This window comes from Condylura cristata, unplaced genomic scaffold (assembly GCF_000260355.1).
Source record: "Condylura cristata isolate star-nosed mole 26May11 unplaced genomic scaffold, ConCri1.0 scaffold00023, whole genome shotgun sequence".
In the NCBI taxonomy this organism is placed as follows: Eukaryota; Metazoa; Chordata; class Mammalia; order Eulipotyphla; family Talpidae; genus Condylura; species Condylura cristata.
In genome coordinates, this window is record NW_004567124.1 from 19,384,709 (window position 1) to 19,404,522 (window position 19,814).

At 38.8% G+C, this 19,814-nt stretch overlaps 2 protein-coding genes across 3 annotated transcripts in view; one reads left to right on the forward strand and one right to left on the reverse strand.

Moving 5' to 3' along the window:
• FAM227B (family with sequence similarity 227, member B) overlaps positions 1–1,547 on the forward strand; it is a 151,072-nt gene extending 149,525 nt beyond the window's left edge. The window contains exon 15 of the mRNA XM_012728766.1: positions 1,401–1,547. Within this exon, the coding sequence (XP_012584220.1) occupies positions 1,401–1,526 (126 nt within the window). The 3' untranslated portion in view covers positions 1,527–1,547. The remainder of the gene's footprint in view (positions 1–1,400) is intronic.
• Positions 1,542–19,814, reverse strand: part of GALK2 (galactokinase 2) — a 110,212-nt gene continuing 91,939 nt past the window's right edge. The window contains exons 9-10 of one of the 2 annotated variants that reach the window (XM_004687812.2): positions 11,388–11,589; positions 1,542–2,113 (exon numbers count right to left, since the gene is read on the reverse strand). In XM_004687812.2, the coding sequence (XP_004687869.1) occupies positions 1,906–2,113; positions 11,388–11,589 (410 nt within the window). In that variant the 3' untranslated portion in view covers positions 1,542–1,905. The remainder of the gene's footprint in view (positions 2,114–11,387; positions 11,590–19,814) is intronic. The other variant, XM_004687813.2, reaches the window with a different exon arrangement.

Sequence of the window (19,814 nt, forward strand, 5' to 3'; positions counted from 1 at the left end):
AGAGAGAGAAAGAGAGAAAGAGAAAGAGAGAAAGAGAAAGAGAGAAAGAGAGAAAGAAAGAAACAGAATCTTTCCCTCTTTTCCTTGGTCTCTCTTTCCTACTATTGATAGAGACATGGGCACAAAGAAGTGTTGATTTCATGTCAGGAAACAACTGTGCAAGTGTGCCAGTCAAGGACTAGTGACCATGTGGTAAATGGCCTGTGTACCAGGGAAAATAGCACAGAGACCCTGTCATATTTAGACCACACACAGCCATTACTCAGCTCCAGTTCACTGTCACCCTTCAGGAATGGAGGCCAAATATTATCAGTCCTCCACAGTTAATAATCCAGAGTCTTCTGCAAAATCTTTTGATTTGGACCCCAAATTTTAAAATACTCTTGTGGGCTAACCTAAGTATGTCTGCTGACCAGATGTGGCCTCTGGTCTGTGTCTTGGCAGCCCAGGGTCTAAATACTGCCTGGATTTGGATTACTTCAAAACCAAGCCCCAATCTGTATGGCCATCTGTATTCTCAACTCTATGTCAAGGCAAACCCTGTATTCCCACTGAGCCTTCTAAACCATATCACATGGTTCTCATATACTTTGTTCATCTTCAGGCTTCCTCCCCATTGTCAAATCCTACTCATTCTTCAGTGCCCTGATCACATTCCGTCTTCAGGATGAGGCTTTTTTCAGTGGTTCTAGCTCTTTCCTCTCCAGACAAGTTTGGTATCTCTCATATTTCTCTACTAGCATTGGGTGATGGTTTAACTGAATAATAGTGATTTTCTTCAAGTCAGGGATAAAGATAAATATTACCTGGCTTAAAATAAACAAGTCCTCCTAAGCAGAGTACAGTCTGGAAATTTGTACTCACCTATTAAAAGAAGGTATCTCATGGAGGAAAAAAGTGTTAATGGAAAGCAATGGCACATGTGTTTCTTTTCAACAATAAACTGGATACCTTCAAAGAATTATACACTAATCACAAATCTTTTGTGGAAAATGGTAAAATTGTTAAAAACAAAGAATTATCATTTAAAAACAATTCAGATTATTGGGTTAAAAAAACACAAAATTCCTTCAACAAATTTGAGTTACTTTCCAGAGTGTTTATCTTTGGATAGTGAAAAAGTATCAGAAGTTTCTTCTGGATGTGAATAAATACTTAACAGTGCCCTTCATCTAAATTTCTTTATCCAGTGATAGAGAAAGCTCAAGACCAAAAGAAAAGGAAGCAATTGTTTATGTGGTACCAAATGCTTTAAAAAAAAAATGAGTATGGGGTTTTTTCCCTAAATAAATCTTTGTGAAAAAACACTTAGCGATCCCTCTCTTTTGATAATTGGTATAATCTCACAGTCAAATATCTGACATTGAAGAAAATCTGTGAATCTTTAATTTTTTCAATAGCGATGTAAAGATCGAATTGAGCAAGAATTTCTGACTTCACTGTCATCATCATCATTATCATCAACGGAAGACTACAGGTTGGAGGAAGATGAATGCGAAGAGAAAGCAGAAATGAACTGTATTTAAGACTATTGCATATAATTTAATTGTAACAGTGTGTTTAATTCAAGTTCATTCCATGAGGTCAGTATTGAGTGTCTTACCATTCATCTTGTAAAAGTCTTAAAAAAAAAAACTCTTGAAATCAATAAATCTTAGTAAATCATCCTTAAGAGATCTGTCCAAGCATAATCTTGGCTCTTATTGATAGAAAACATATTTTAAGATGGAAAAATAATCATTATGAAGCATAGAGTGCTTTCAACCATTTCTTTGGAAATACATCTTGATAATAGCAACCATTCATCATAATACAAAACAGAAAAAGGATTAATTTACTGTGGCATAGGAAGTCCTGCCAGTTCTTAAATGTCCTGAATAGTTTCTCTGAGATTTTTTACATTGTTTAGGCCTCAAGGAAAACCAAAGCCCCACCTCCAGGTTTGGTAGCAAACAAACTCTGTTTCTCAGGGGCTAAGCTTCCATCACTCCTCTGGTAATAAGCTTCATGCACGTTTGCTAGGAAGTTGGGCAGCTTGTCAGCAGGTACTATTGACACTGTGCAGCCTCCCCATCCTGCTCCAGTAAGTCGTGACCCTTGAGCCCCAAACTTCCTAAAACAATGAAGAAAAAGAAAATTAGAACCTGTAAATGAAAATGGCAGTTATTTGCCTAATGCTTATAGAATAAGTGCTGAGAAGAAAATGTGTGTGTGTTGTTTTTTTTTGTTGAGGGAGGGCTGTTGTCAAACATCTTAGGACATTAAGAAAAGATACTGTTCTACAGGGACAGTTAGTTTAACAAATGATGCTGGGAAAACTGGACTAACATAAATAAAAAAATAAAACTAACATAAAATAAAAAATAAAACCACTACCTCACACCATGCACAAAAATCAACTCAAAATGGATAAAAGATTTGGGCATCAGACCTGAAACCATAAATATATAGAAGGAAATATTGGTACAACACTACAAGACATAACTCTCAACAATAGCTTTAATGACTCTTCACCCAAAGCAAAGAAAATGAAGGAAAAGATAAACACATGGGACTGCCTCAAACTGAAATGCTTCTGCACAACAAAAGAGACATTAACCAAGATAAAGAGACACCCTACTGACTGGGAAAAAAATGTTTGCATTACATACAATGGATAAGGGACTGATCACAAAGCTATACAAGGAGCTCACTCAAATCAACAAAAACAAAACAAACTACCAGTCAAAAAATGGGCAGAAGAACTTAAAAGACACTTCTCCAAAAAGGAATTGCAAATGGCCAACAGGCACATGAAAAAATGTTCAACATCCCTCATAATCAGGGAAATGCAAATCAAAACCACAATGAGATATCACCTTACACCAGTGAGAATGACGCATATGAAAAAAATTAATAACAACAAATGTTGGTGAGGATACGGTGAAAAGAAACTCCACTATTATTGCTAGTGGGCATGCAAACTGGTACAACCACTGTGGAAAGCTGTATGGAGATTCCTCAGATTACTAAAAATGGAGCTACCATACAACCCAACAAATCTACTCCTAGGGACACAAAAACATTAATTCAAAAAGATACATGCACTCCTGTGTTTATCATAGCACTACTTACAATAGGTAAGTCCTGGAAACAACCCAAATGCCTAAAACTAGGTGATTAGATCAAGAAGATGTGGTATATAGTGGTGTATGCCATTCACAGCAACATGGATGGAGCTAAGGGATTATGCTCAGTGAAATAAGTCATTAGGAAAAAAAAAATATCGATGGTTTCACTTATAGGAGGAATTTAAGAGCACCACATATGACAGGGGAGAAGAAAGTGTACTGTTATTACAACACAAAACAATACAAAAACAATCATAAACCAGGGAGATCCTGCAGGGGAGGGGGACAGAGAGGGATCAGAAGGAGGGAGGAATATGGGGACCTATGGTGATGACAGGAGAAGAAGGAGAGAAGTAAACATTGTTATAAAATGAACAGTAATGTAAATAGATATATAAAAATGTAAAAAAATCTTATTTATGCAGTTTAGAATTTAAAAAGAAGCTTTCCAAATACAAGTTCCTTCAATGCTGGATTACACAAGAATTATATGGCAGTTTTCCCTTGCATTGAAATTGATCTGTTGATTTACATTGATAGAGCTGATTTGGTCAAATATTCTAAGCAAATGTTATATATTCTAAGTGCATTAGTGCACATAAAACAAATCTTAAGAAAACATACAAGAAATTAGACCTAAGTTTAAATGAAATCTCTGTGAGGAAAAAAAGAAATTATACAGTTCCAGAAGGTTATCTGAAATTTAATTATATCTGAAATTAGGCATTTGTTTTGGCTCTCAGTAGTAAAAGTTAGCAACATGCCTGTTTCATGAGGGCTAGCAATAACCCACTGTTGTCTTGATTCCATAAAGTCACCACTTAAAAGAGTTGTGCAGCAAACAGGTGATAGGAAGAGAGACAAAAAGAAAACAGACCAGCCCTCCCTGGTGGCGGAGGGGGTTAAAACACAGCATTGAGAAGCTAAAGCCACTTCCGCATGAGTTCGATTCCTGCCAGCCCCGGAGGTGACCACATGGCACAGCAGACGTCTCCTGACCCAACTGCTGCTCCCCTCAGCAATGTACTTTGTCAGTCAGCCTCTTCTGCTCCCCACTCTGTCTCTGGTGAATCCTCTCACCGCCCCTGCACCTCTGGCCTGTACCCCAGTTCTGTATGCATAATAAATAAACCTTTTTTAAAAAAGCAGACCATGAGCATGATCAAATTATGAATTTTGTCCAAATGAGGGCAAATCAAAATTTAAAGTGCACAGTCTCTTCAATAAGTAAGGGCTTCTTCCAGTGGCTACTTAAGCCTTATTCTTAAGGAATGGTTACTTCACATAAAATCAGTCCCCAAGAGTAAACAGACTAGACTCATGCTGAAGAAATGTGTCAACAAAGAACATGTTATTAAGCTCTAGGTCAACTTGTTGGTCTAATATCTAATGGAAATTATTCAGACCTTCCCTCAAGAGGATGGCGGTTGGCCTTCACAGGTTCCTACACATCTTCCCTCTGTTTTGAGAGTTCATCTGACAACTGGACTCAGAATTTACCATCAGACGAAAAGTGTGATTAGGATGGAAACCACTATATAAACCACCACACAGCGAGAGGTAATTTTAGCCACAATCAAGCAGGCACAGTTTCAAACTTAACATTTGTACCAAAGTAAAAGGCCCTACACAAAGTACAAGGATCGTACATCTTTAAAAGTACAATTTATTCTGACAAAAAAAGCTAACATGTACTTCCAATTCTTCCTAATAAAATTTACTCCAAATTTATAGCAGATTAAAACTCCATAATTAATTTAGTACAATGTTGTCCTTTTTTCCCATCTAAATGAGCTATTTTACTTCCTGGAAAATATCAATAGCATATTACCCCTACTCTAGGACATCAGAATTATTGCACAACAGTAATTTATTTTCCCCTCAATGATTTTTCTCAATTGATTTCTTTTCATCATCTGTTTTATTCATTAAAATGTGCTTTTCAAATGAAAATAGATGTTAAAGGAATAAACAAAAATGCTGGCAAATAAAGATTCCTCATCTCCTCCTGTCCCTCAGCAATTCATCTTATGGCCCCATAGTTGAACTGAGCCCAGACTCGAGTCTTCTCAGCTGACAAGTTTCTCTGATACTGGGATTCTAGGATCATTCTAAGGTATAAGGTTGCCAAAGTGGCAGATTGCACTTTGGTGATTGAATATAAAAATTTTCATATATAGTCATATCAAACACTCCTGCCATATAAGAGATGCTGAGAAAAATGGATGTATCACTGAATCATCTCTGAAAGACCCTAAAATCCGGGCATCCGAGCCAACCACGGCAGTGTCAAGAGAATAACAATATACCTTCTGACTCGATTTTCTAAAACCCAAACTGCCATTTTGCTGAATCCAAGTCAACCAATTCTTTTATGGTCTTCAATGGATTTCTAGGCATATTTTCTTACACTTTCTCATTTGAACAGTTTTTGAAAGCTGTAGTTTCAAAACTGAACCTAAAGCAAAGTGAGAGTGTTATTTCTAACTGGCTGAAAAACCCATAGGAATTGTGCCAGAGGGTCTATTTTCCTGAGTAGCCTGCCAGTTTCCAGAGAGCAGAAGCCAGAAATCTTTCTAGGTAAATACATTCACTTGTGAGTCTCCAAAGCTGTCTGTCACCACCCTGCCTACTACAGATGAGAATGGACTGGATTGCATCAACCACATGGACTGAAATTATAAGGACTCAGATTTCCCAAATAGAGAATGATGTTATTATAAATAACCTCCTGCTCCTGAGTCAATAACACTTGCGATCACAAACTAGGAGGCTACCCTAGCAAATGGTTAGCAGCCTTTTCAGCTGCACACACTCAGAAAGGGAGAAGGGTCCTATCGCCAATGATTCCTCACAGGAGTTTAGTATGCAGTTTGGCATATGCATTAGAAATTCTGTGAGAGGGACCTCCCTGGTGGCACATGGGGTTAAAACACAGCACTATAAAGCTATTCACAGCCACTGCAGCATGAGTTCGATACCCCGTCAGGGAGGTGACCCACACGGCACAGCAGACCTCTCCTGCCTCGCCCATTGCTCCATTCAGCAGTGTATTTCAGTACATCTGCCTGTTCTGCTTCCCACTCTGTCTCTTATGAATCCTCTCACCACTCTCCTGCATCTCTGGCCTACACCCCAGTTCTTGTACTCATAAATAAATTTTAAAACAAATTCTGAGAGAATAAAGCCTACCTAAAATGTCTTAAAATACTTGCTTAAGGTACAAGGCATAGGACAACGAGGATAAGGGTGAAGGGGAGATCCAGTAAGACCCAAACTTGCTACAAAGGAAAGCAAGGGATTTTTCCTTGTTTTTCAAAATTCAATTTTATTTATTTCAAAATAAGTACATTTTATATTTTATACAGATGGATAATAAATAAATTATTTCTGGAATTCTTAAGTGAGGGACAGGTGATAGCTATCTCTCTAATCCCAGGCCAACACAATTCCAAATATTTGGTAGACTTTAAAAAATGGTTGCTGGATATCATATTTTGTTTTAAGATCAAAATATATCCTCAGGCTCTTTGATATTATAAAAACATCAAACATTAAAGTTAGAAAACTTTGATAAATATTTTTTAACAATGAAGGGAAAAGAATGTTTGCCAAGTTATAAAATATCTCTTAAATAAAATGTAAATAAATGGTTAATTTTTAAAGTCAAATTTACTGAGGAACAGTATACACACTGTATATAAATATAAGCAGCCAGTAATATGATGTCTAACTTCTAAAGTCTATAATCATCTGACTAAAACCTCAGGAAAACAAATCCTTTCGAATAACTTCTATCATTCTTATAGCCAGTTTAAAATCACTTATATATTGCTTTAGATAAAGGCAAAAAACAACAGACTACAAATACAGTTTAAATGAGAAAGTGTAAGATGATTAGAAGTATGTTTAAGAAATGTAAGACAATAAAGGACATTGAATATCAGTTGGTTTGGTTCCAATAAACAGGTAGATTTGGGTATGGATGAAAGGATGGATGAATGGATGGACGGATGGTAGATCAATCAATAGATAGCTAGAGAGAGGTGAAGTTGAGGAGGATAATAAGCCTAATGAGAAGAGAGTCCCTGAGGGAGGCTGAAATAGCTCTCTTTACAATCAAGATGTAAAGATTAGCACTTAAGATCATGGAGGTAAGCCACAGACATATGAATATGTATTTCATTCTTACAATTCTGATATGTTCAAGAGAATGGGTATGAGAAGCTGTGCTGAGAAGCATGGCCACTGAGTGAAGCTGTGGAAAGACTTCTGAGGAAGACAGCAAATTAACTTTTGTAACCTTTGTTGCGCTATTAAATTTTGTCATCTTAATAGCTTTGACAATAAGTTCTGTCAGGCTAAACTAAAACTGTTTTTCTAACTTTTCGTCCAGTTTTCCTCTTTTTTACCCACACAGCAGTGAATCCTCTCTAATTTCAACAAGTGTCAAAATGAAAATAAAAGGCGTTAGCTATTTTATTCGCAGCTATAATCAGGGAAATTGATAACAAATGAGCTTTCTCACATATAATTGATTTGATTTCAAAATTGTTTTGTCTTCATAACTAATTTCTCCTTTATATTTTAGTCATTTCTTAAAATTTACATTTTGTTCATTTAAAAGAGTTATTTATAATTGGGCAAACTTCATATTTTCCATTCACCATTATACTTTGTTTCACGTGGTTGAAGTTTTCTAAAATTAATTTAACTTTAAAAAGAAAGTAAACAATCTAACTGTATAAGGGTAGTTTCCTTCTCCCTCCCTGGCCTTTTCTTTGGATTCTAAATTGATTTTCTCTTGAAAGACAGTGAAAGGCTCAAATGAAAAATCATCAAGCATATTTATTCTATTCTCTTCCTTCTATCCCTTTTTCTCCCCTTGGGTCATAAAGTTGTTTCTTGTAAGTTGTCCTGTGGGCAAGCTACCTATAGAGACCTTTTTACTATAGTCCACCTCAATCACGTTTAAGATTTTAGCTTCTTGATAATGCCCTGAGTATTCTAGGTGGCATAATCGTTTTCACTCACTCAATCAGCTCTCTTTTCATGAAAATAGTTTGCAAGCAGTCCATTAGGAAAATTAAAGGAATTTTAAAGTGCCATAAGTGGATGAGGGTGAATAATCTGAAGTTTGTCTTTACAGTTTTACAAGTTCTTAAAACCTTGTCAGTTTTCTTCCTGTCGCTTCTGTTCTCCCTAAAGCAAGGGACCTTCTCCGACTGCCAAATCTTAGTCATAGCCTCCCCACTAACATTTTTCAAGGGGACAGGGAAGTATGGAGGTGCTGGTGACTGGTACACAAATTAATACTCTACTACCAGAATTTGAGTTGATGATACCCATGGTCCATAGTGGGCCTTGATAGAACCCTTCCCAGCACACTTAACCCTTCCTCTGCCAAGACCAGGGAGGTAGTCATAAAGCTCTAGAAGGAAAGGAGCTTAAAAGTATCTCCACTTTTCACTTGAACTTTCCCCACAGTTACGCTCTCCGGCTCTTCTGCTGTCTGTCTTCCTCTTCCCATTTTTTATCCATCCCGCATTACCACTGTGTTGCATTCTTCTGTAGTCCTCCTACTTCCTTATACACTCACATAAAAGAAAGTGCCAGAGCTTTTGAAAGTGGAGTTTAGACTTCAATTTCACATGGGATACAAATACCCACTGCAAAGTATTTGTTGACTGAAAAAAAAAAAAAAAGGACTGACATCAATGACTGCATTCTCAGAATATTGGGAGAAAGTTATCTTCTGTCACAGTGACAGCAAAGAAATAATTATATAAGAAGCTTAATAGTTCTGGCCAGTATTTTTCATGTGCTGAAAGATAAGCTTTCAGTGTAGGAAACTTGGTCCCTATACGGCTATGGAATAAGTAGAACTTAATTTTGATACTTTGCAATTGGCTTTCCAAACAAGAACCACCACTAAAAAGGGAATGGATCTCTATACTAGATACAACTAAATTTCCCTCAGAAAAGCAATAAGCAGATAAAAATTGGTCAGGCAGAAGCACTTTGCCACTAAGAAAGGAGTTTCCAAAACAAATAAATGAAAAATAAATAAAAGTTACTCTTCTAAACCCTTTAAGACACAACCACTAGATATATCTCTGGAACCACATTTTTCAACATATAGACACTGGAGATCATAAAGCAAGGCAACAGTCCAAAATTACAGAACTCAGGATGAAAAGAAGCACAACTAGAACTCAACCTTTTTAACTTTCAATCCAGTTTTTAATCCCACGCTACACACAGCTTCTCTCCTCGATATGGCTTTTCTACGTTCACATACTTAAAACTATGGTAACAAAACCTCCAGTCATTAAAGCTTTAGAGCTAGGAGAGGAAAAAAGGTTTTAAAAAAGAGGGAACAAAAAAAACATTCAAACATAATCACATCTGAGTATAACAAAGGGGAAAATGTTGTTTTGGGAGCTAAGCTTTCCCATTGCCTCATTATTCTAACTTTTTCCAGTCACTCAATCTTCAATGCCTTCTCTTAGTAAAACGGTCTGCTCTTGCTCTCATTTCTTATGATAACTCCGATCCAGAAAAGTAAAGTCTGGCTTCCAAAAATGTGACTTTTATAGAAACAAGGAAATTTACTCAGGCCAAAACACAGGTGTCATTTTGATTCCTTTTTTACCCAAACAAATTGTCTGGAATCTTCTTTCAAACCACAGCCTGCATCAGATCATTCAGACATCTATTACCACCTTTCTTACCCACAGACAGAATCTTCTAACGGCCTCCAGAGCCCAGGAGGCGCCTGCTACCCAACCTACCTCCTCACGCTTTCTTTTCACTGCCCCCTCACAACACCTGTCAGCTTACTATTTCTCACCAGTGACAGCCACATACCCACCTCAGGACCTATGCACTTGCTGTTCCCATTTCTTCACTTCCTTAGGTCTCTGCTCAGATCTCATCTCAGAGAGGCCTTCTTTGACCACTGTATATAAAGATTTCCCACCCAGCCCTGGTATTCTCTGTTCCTTTTTTTTTTTTTTTTTCCATTGCACTTATCACTACCATTTTTTTTTTTTTAATAATCTTTCTCTCTTTCCTTATAAGAGTATCAGCTCCTTAAGCTCAAGATCAGGTTGATCATCCCGTAGGAGAAAATTCTTTAGAGAATTCCAGGAGACTGGCAAATGTCTCTCCACTTTGCAGGAGGAATTAAACCCGCTACCTTCCAGGCAAAGATGCTTCTTCCTGAATTCTGTAAAAATCATTCCACTTCCTCTTTTTTCCAGAACTGAACAATATTTGTCCCTTCCATTAACTGGGCAGTTGATATTTTCAGAAAAGAGCATTTATAATGAAACAAGCTCCAGAACGTTTTTTGGCAATTAGTGAGCAAACACTGACGTCAGCATAGTGATTCTCATCAGTGCTATGTTCCAGTATCTCAACAAGTTGGGTTGCAATTGCCATTTGTGATCACTGGAGCTGCTTGGTTTAAACTTCTCAGGCTGGAAGTGTGGCAATGAGTGAGGCAAGCCACAGGCGCCAAGTGGTTAATTATATTTTCATTATTATTTGCATGCATTCTGTATTATCTTCTGACAGTGGAAATAACATCTAACCATTTGAGAGGTCTCCCAATTTCCCTTTCAGTTCTCCCAAGGTCACTGATATCCCTCTGGGTAAAGGGGCCATTCTACTTATTATCCTCATTCTCTAGCAATTATATGTTGTTCTCAGGCTTTGTGAAAGAGTTTCCCTCTTTACATTTCTGTTTCAACAGACATTTAGAAATGGACTTTCTTCAGTCCCTGTTTCCCAAGTTGTCTAACCGAAACCTAAAAGGCAAGAAATCCTGGCCCTCTACACAAATCCTTCAGCAACCCAGATGTGAGGTCTCTTTCCACATCCTTCTTTTGAATAAAAAACTAAACTAATAGAAAATGCAGGCAAAACCACAGTGGAGTGCACAGCATTGACTGAAATACCATGAGAAAGTAACAACAGGCCCATGCCTGAGAAAAGCAACCTCTCTGAAATGCCTAATCATCCAAAGATAAGTCTTCTTACTGTGTTGTGACCTGACTTCAGACCTAAAGCCTCAAAGTTAGGATGGAGGCTACAGATAATCATGAGGGAGCAAGTTGAGCCCTGTGTTTTAGATGACTACTCATAGAGGGAGTGAAAAAGATCTTCGTTTGTGTGGAAGAAGATGAAAAGGTGGAGATTGTTTTTGCATTAATTTAAACAGTTCCTTTGGTGGCATCCCCGGCCTCTGCCAGGCTGCGCCCTCAGCCTCACCGGCAGATGTCCACCAACTGGTCCAATTCAGGGCAGCTGCATTCGTACAGGTCCCGGCAGCTCACGTGACTCTGGTTCATTAACTCTCCCAGTAGCTGGACCACGTTCTCAGGAGCTTCCTCACAGATCTTCTTAAATCGAAGAACCCGTGCAGCCTCGCTGTACACATGCTTTGCCCGCTGGTAGAGTTTGAAGATGAGCACTGGGGAAGGAAGCGGGTGGGTTACAAGGTTAAAAATGGTTACTGGACAGGCCCTCCCTGGTGACGCAGTGGGTTAAAACACTGCACTAAGAAACTAAAGCCACTTCTACATGAGTTCGATTGACCACATGGCGGGCAGACCTCACCTAACCTGCCCGCTGCTCCCCTCAGCAGTGTACTTCATCGATCTGCCTGTGCTGCTTCCCGCTCTGTCTCTGGTGAATCCGCTCACCCTCCGCATCTCTGGCCTGTACCCCAGTTTTGTACGAATAAATAAATAAATCTTAAAAAAAAATTGTTACTGGACAACCCAGCACAAAGAAAAACCTGACAAAATAAGCCAGAAAGAAATATCAAATGGTCTCACTTATTGGAGGAATATAGAGAAAATTAAAAGGGAATCAGGAAAAAAAAGTATAATAAAGTAAAAATTAAAATCATCAGGCAACTATAGATGAGAGACATTCTGTAGGGTGGAAGGAGGGGGAAGGAGGGAGAAGGACCAGGACAGGAGTGGGAAGAGCACAAGGGACTCTGGTGATGGTGCACGGGTGAGTGGGTGGTGGGAATTTTCACAGGGAAGCCATACACTGTGCAACAATGAAGGATGATATCATGAATATATTTTTAAAAATTTACATTAATAAAAGGAGTACAGGCATTGAGCACTTGTATTTCTGTCTTCAGTTTCAATACCTTAGCTTTTACAAAAGTCTCTCTTGCACTGAAAGAATTCTTTATTCTCTAACTTGGTCTCTCTTCTCAAGGCAGTTTTACTTTTTTCTTAATGGTGAATACAATTGCGCGTGTGCGCACGTGTATGTGTGTGTGTGTTTCACTTCATTTGACATACCCAGACGTGTAATAAAGTGTGTGCAAACTGACTCTCCCCACAAGAGAAAGAGCTGATGTGTGACAGTGCTCCTTCTGTATCAGGCTTTACAGGCACCACTGCAGAGCCTTCTCATGTTGGGGGAGAGGGAGGGTAATCCCTGATTAACTGACCAGACACTGAGTTCTCAGAGTGAAGTGACATGTTCTGCCACATCCAGAAAGTGGCAGAAGCCAAACGGGTCAGGTGTCACATTCTCTCCACAATGACCCATCAGAAGGGACCAGTGAAAATGCATGTACTGGCCATTCTATTAATAAAAATGTATCCAAGAGATTAGCACAAATTCCACATTTATGTAGCAGAAAATAAGAACCACTCCAACTAAGGAGACTTTTAAAATGAAGCTACATCCACTAAGAAATGATAACGCTATTAAAACATTCTGAAACAATTTACCACATGACAAATTGCTAAGTGTCTAAGCAAGATACAAAACTAAATATACAGTTGATACCAATGTTACATTCACAAATACACATTGTTCTGTATATTTTCAATTTTAAACATTACAAGAAAGCACCAGAATGCTAACTAACATTTTGGCCTCTGTGGTATATCATGGATGACACATTCATGCACTTTCCAGATTATCCACAATGATGCTAACTTCAGTTGCAGAAATGTCCTGCTCCAATGATTATGACTAAGTCAGATGCCTCCTCTTTCCCTTGAATAACAACTAAGCCTTCCATACCATTTTCACCCCTGCTGAACGGTGGTAGAACTGGTGCAGTGGGTCTGAAAAAAATTTGGAACATTTCTGGAAACTACCTGGTCCTTAGAAAGAGGAAGGGCAGAGCATTAAAAGGTCTGTCATTTCCTCTCAGCTTTCTGACAACTCGCTGTACCCAAGTATCTCTTTAAGGTTCTATCTCCCCTTCTCCAGAATGAGGTTGCAAATCCTCGAGATTCTTCCAGCTCTACTATTTTGACTCTCTGACAAACTCCCGCCACGCACTGACACCCCACATACTGCTCTGTTTTGTAAAGAGGATGCTATGACTCCTACCCTGACTGTACCCCAGTTCAACTTACTGCCTTTCTCCAAACCACTCTCTGCCCCAGGAGACTGACCTATGTGGACTATACTAGTGGGTTTCTTGCCATCTCAATTGGAGAGGGAGAGGGTCAGCAAGGGATGGGAGGAAGAGCGTAAGGTCAGAAAGCGTATCCCGCCGCTCCCCCACCCCCAGATCCCTCCTTATAGAACCAACTGGAGCTGCTCTGTACTGAAGGGCAATGACTATCATTTCAATGTAATCTTCAGTGACTCTCCTCAGGGTCTGTGTGCAGGTTCCTCTCTCCTAGACTATTGCTACTACTTCACAAGAGCTTTTACAATTTGCTTATGAGCCAGTAACTTTCAGATCACATTTTCCCCATCCACAGCACTGTCTTAACTCTTGCAGATAGTTAAAAAGACAACCAAGGCTTGAGGAAGTGACTAACCATTCTAAGGGTTTGTGTAAATGTTTAGTAATTATAAGGGTGGGGCTAACTTTCCTATAAATTAATAATGAATTAAAAGTTCTCTTTCAAAGGCTCTCAATTGAGTCATACTAGGTATTTAAACTTACAGTTAACTGCTTACATCAAGGAAATGATGCAAATTCATGTGAAATTCTCTTCTCTCTTTCAAAGACCTAGTTCAGTCATCAAATCAAATCAGTTCTCTTGCAATGTGTCTTGTAATCATTCCACCCTTCTATTCCCACTCTCATGACTCAAATTTTATCACCTTTCATATTTGGACTATTTTTCAGTGAATGATATTCCTCTCTTAATCTCTCCTTCCTACAATTACGTTGCTGAGTTGAGCTGCCAGACTGAGCTCTCAATGCAGTCTCTCTCACATCACTACCCCCAAACCTTTACTGCTTCCCTAGTGTTTACCAAATTCCTGTGCTCACCATACTCAGTCCCAGTCAGAACTCTCCCTTCCAACCAAACTACCCATTTTTTGCCAAATACTCCTTATTTCTAGTACACTCGTTCCTCCCACACAGAAATAGCTTCTTGCCCTTTCTCTTTCAGTCAAAATTTTACCCATTTCTGAAGGCTTCATTTAAATTTTATATACTTGTTGAAACAAGAATGACCCCATCTGGAAACAATCTCTTGACCCTGAATTTGTAGCCCACTTGCAGTTCATGGCATCACTTTGTGCCTGTTATATACTTTCCATAGGAACTGGTTCTACTCTCTGCAGTTGGTCAACTGCTGAAGACAGAAACCAGGTTTTCTATAGCCATCTTTCCACTACCACACCACCTCACCCCATAGGGCCTTCAACAATGCTTTATGTCACAGGGGCTCAGAGGGTGTTTGTTTTTGATGATCATACAGTTAGGATTTGAACCCCAGCTCAATATCAAAATCCATTTATATGCTGCTGTTTGGAAAAAAAAAAAACTGACATAGGGCCCTTCCTGGTGGCACACCAGGTTGGGATGCAGCACTGCAGGCTGGCCACGGCAGCTTTAGTAGGAGTTCAATTCCCACCCCTGAGGTGACCCACATGGCACAGCAGACCTCTCCTGTCTCACCCACTGCTCCCCTTAGCAGTGTACTAATTTGATCTGCCTGTTCTGCTCCCTACTCCATCTCTGATGAATCCTCTCACTGCCCCTGCACCTCTGGCTGTACCCCAGTTCTGTATGCATAAATAAATAAATCTTAAAAACAGAAAAAACAGTAGCAATGCACACACTTTACTGAAGTGTGGAAACAGATTCCCTTTGCTACTGACTCTGCAACTGCTGATACCAAGTGTGGGTGAAAAATAAAAGAGAAGGGAACTAACGTGTTCTCTAAAAGTAGGTGGGAATAAAAACACAACAATCTGTTTTGTTCTTTGGTAGCCAGGACCTGTGAATCAGCCCACACTGCAATGTGAACTTGTCATCTCCATCGTAAGTTCAGTGGAAATGGGAACATGATTTATTTTAAGGTCTGAGTATTGAAACACCCCAAGAGAAAAAAGTCCTACCAACACAGTACTGTCCTGGGTCATCGGCAAAAGCACACTGTTTGAAGAACCACACAGAAATCACACCAGTAGATTTAACAATAAAAACTCAAAATCTCTGCATAGGAAAGAAAAATGACAGGTAGGTTTGTGTCTGAGACAGTGCAATAATTTTATACAAGTCGATATAATCTAGGTTATAGACTATACATTTTGAAAGGAAGAAAAATCACTGTGGTACTCTAGTTTAAGATTGTTCCTTTTTTTAAGTTTCAACAAAACGTTTAAAATACTAACTTTAGGCCTCCATATGGTTCAGTTTTACTTTTGAACTACTTTACTGCCTATAATCATAGGCCAAGTCACAAAACCAAACCAGGGAATGGAGAGTATTAGTTCACTTGTACTGTACTGTCCCGTGATTAAGGGATCACCTAATTTCCAGGCACAGTGAAGCAACACTTGTGGTGATCATAAAGAGGGCTATTTAGCTGACAAATCAGCATTATGCTCTGATGTGTGGAGATTTTTTTCCTAAACTTTGAACTATAAAATTTTCAAATAAAACATATAGGACTATAGAAAAATACTCCATCAACTCATCTCATAAGTGGAACAGTTATTAACACTTGTGCCACATTTGTTTTAACTGATATTTTGCTGAAGAATTTTAAAATACTTCTTTTAAATAAGATGTGATTAGGATTTATAAAACAAGGATATTTTCTTATATAACCTGCATATCATCATCACATCTAATGAAATACCTATAATTCCTGTGTCATGATTTTCAGTGTATATTTAAAATCTCTCCCTGTTGTCATTTAATTTTCAGCTGATTGACACCAGGATTCAAAGTCCTCACATTATATGCAATCACGATGCCTACCATGTCTCTTTAATCAAGAATTCACAGTGAATTTGAATTCTCTAGATTCTCAACATCATATATTTTAGAGCTAATGCAGTGCCAATCCACATATTTTAGAGCTAGTCCTCTCATCAAACTCAATGAGAGAACGTATGCTTTGTTTTTCCTTTCAAATTGCATATCCCAATGTGACATTTTTAGGATTAAATATTCTAAAGTAGAAACTGTCCAGAGAGAAGTCTTTGTTTGTTTGTTTGTTTTCTTTTCTTTTTTGTTATACCTAAAGACTGGTGTTTTGATGTGTAAACAAGAAACATTCTGTCTAACAGAACCTCACAAATCTGGCACTTGGGGTGTCTGTTCTCGGTGGCAGTGTTTCACAGCAAGCTCTCCGAATAAGAATGTCTAATGAGCACTCTTGCTAGGCATTCTGACGGTGCGTGAGAGATTGCCATGCCTCACACTCCCTGAACGGTAGTAACTCAGACAAGGGAAAGAAAGGGCAGAAGGGACATCTGGTTTCAATTGTGATATAAAAATCTTGCCAAAGGCTACAACAGAATTGGAGACCACCCTTTGGGAGGGGAAACAGTGCTGTGTTGGCTGGGTATCACACATGCTCTCTGGATAAGGGTTCTGGTTTGTTATGTGTTGGCAACTTAGCAGGTCTCTGTTGTACAGATACCAAGAAATCCAAGAAAACCCGAAACTTTGTCCAGAACAGCTTTCTTCCCTGACTAGTTAGTGGTAAAATTGGATGCTCCATGTCTATAAGCTCTTATAATCCTTGAGAGCAATTATTATATTATAGGGTGAAGGAAGTTGTTTCTAACTATGCTCATTGCATGCATGATTACTTCTAAGGCAAATTCAATTTAAGACTATAATACCAGATGTCATTTTCCTGCAGTACTGCTAGTATCCTACCCTATCCATGGGAAATCTGATGCTCCACAGTACGATATGTCACATAGACCTGGAAATATCGATCTTATCTAATCTTAGAGAATATTAGTATATTGAATATTATCCTAAAATTATGACACCAATTCTGATATCCCAGTGATCATGGTCATGCACATTTACATTGCAAAAGTTATTAAATAATTTAACTCTATAATGAGTCTGGTTGCTAGCTCTCAACTTCATTTTGTCTCACTTCCTTGCTAGGCCTCCAGTCCACCATGTGGGCTTCTGTTTTAGACCCATTGAACTAGCAGTTTTATTGGTCTAGTGGTTTTTTTCCTATGATTGTAACATGGTTGGGCTCTCTAGACTCAGATGTCACAGCTTTGAGATGTCACAACTCCAGCTTAGATTAGCTCCCTCACACACTCTCTCCATCCTGCCAACATTCATACTTGCCCAGTTTACTTTTTTCCATGTTCAGTTATCTATTAATTTGTGATTATCTCCAGAAAGTAAGCTTTGGGGAAGCAAGGGCTTTGTCTTATGTCTTCAGTATTGTACCTGAAGTAGTTAAAGTACAGCTGGCACATAACAGGGGGTTCAATAAATGTTTGTTCAGTAAATTGCTCAGTTCCTTGTCTTCATAACAAAACAGCAGGGAAACTCAGCTAAATAAACAATTGTGGGGCAAATGCTATAAGGAACAGGGAAAAACCTATTATTTTTGGTACTTTATGATTACTCACACCTTCACCAACAAGTGAGAAAGTTTGTTAAATTGATATTTGGGAACTGAGCTTACAATTAGTGAACTCCAGTTTCCAAAGTGTACCCAATACCATTATCGCAAATGACTAGGAACCATTTATATTTTATTTTGTTTCACAGATGTGGGAGAAAAGAAATTTCTAAAACATACAAAATGTGTTTCAAATAATAGGGAGGGAATAGAAAATAGATCAGTATAACCAGTCTAACCAGTCTAAATTTTTTCTTCTGTACAGTTTTTGTAAGAGGTCACTACTAATGCCATAAAATAGTTATGATCAGAACCTACCTCTAATTAATGAATCTAAACCAGGGCACAAATAATTGGTTATTTTGTTGCATCTTTGGTGGGGAAGAATGGAAATGCTTGTGTCTGGAAAAACACAATTGGGCATCATTTTCCTCATAAAATCTCCAAAATCAGCAGGTCATCAGTTGATAGAGGATGTGTATTTAATCTCTGAAAGACAGCCCCTCATTTAACTTCAAATTCCTTCACTCAAGACTTGGTGACCTTCTCTCTACTACCTTTCCCACCAAAAACAACTAGTAAGATGATTCTAGCAACAGTCAACCAATTATTCTTATTGAGCACCTAGTAAGTGTTCCATAGCATTCCCCAAATCACAGGAGACATGAAATAGAATCCTTTGCTTTGAGAAACTTACAGCCCCACTAAGTAGGTAAAACAGTCACACCAGTGGGCAGTGACCAAATGCAGGAGACATCAGAGCTGGACGTGCTAGAGGGGCACTAAAAAGACAGGGTGTCCTGGGGAAGAACAGGAATGGGAAAGACCTGAGCCACAGTTTCCTTGCTGCAAAAACAGGATGGCTAAAGGCCTGAAGTTGGATAAGACAGAGTGTGTTTCTGAGCCTAAAGAGAGCACCTGATCAACCTCCAGGAGATGCGTCCTCATACCTGAGACTTTAATCTTCTCTACTGTACATGTCACACAAAAGATGTAAAGGGCAATCCCCCGTTCACATGCAGCCACAGTGATGCTTTCTTAACCTGTGTGATATTTTTCAAATTGGAAATGTTATATAAAATCTGGATTACTACTTTCCCTTGAAAACCAAAAGATCTGGTAATACTAAATCTATATTCTTGCACAGCAACAATAGGCTGGAGTCCACAGAGTTCCCACATTCCCAGTTACATGATGGTCAGCCTGCCTCATGCATATAAGTGCCTCCCTCGTCCTATGCATCTGCTTATAGACTCCATCAGCTGCCTCTAATAGCAATTCTTGGCTAGAGATGGAAGGCAAACAACTGGGTAATCATGTCACAATGAGCTACTATTACTGTTACTAAAAACAAAAACAAAAACAAAATAAAACTAAGGTCTGTCTTCCCACAACTTCTACTCTTTGGTCTGTATTCTGTTCCCCAGGTATATGTAAAGACAAGACAGCCCCTGAGAAATCTGAAGAAAACTCTCACGTCTTATGTTTTTTACACATTGATGAGGCTCTACCTGTGCCAATTTTAATACTAAGGAAACAAAAATGAGTAAGATGAGCTCTCTAGTGCCCTCCATGGTGGCACTATGAAGCTAACAGCAGCCACTGTGGCCTGAGTTCGATCCCCAGACCAGGAAGTGACCACATAGCACAGCAAACCTCTCCTGTCAAGCCCATTGCTCCCCTCAGCAGTGTATTTCAGTCAATCTGCCTGCTCTGTTCCCCACTCTGTCACTACTGGCTCCTCTTACCCTCCACAACTCTATCCTGTACCCAGTTCATGTATGCATAAATAAATAAACCCATAAAAATAAGCTCTTTAGGGCCCTCCCTGGTGGCGCAGTGG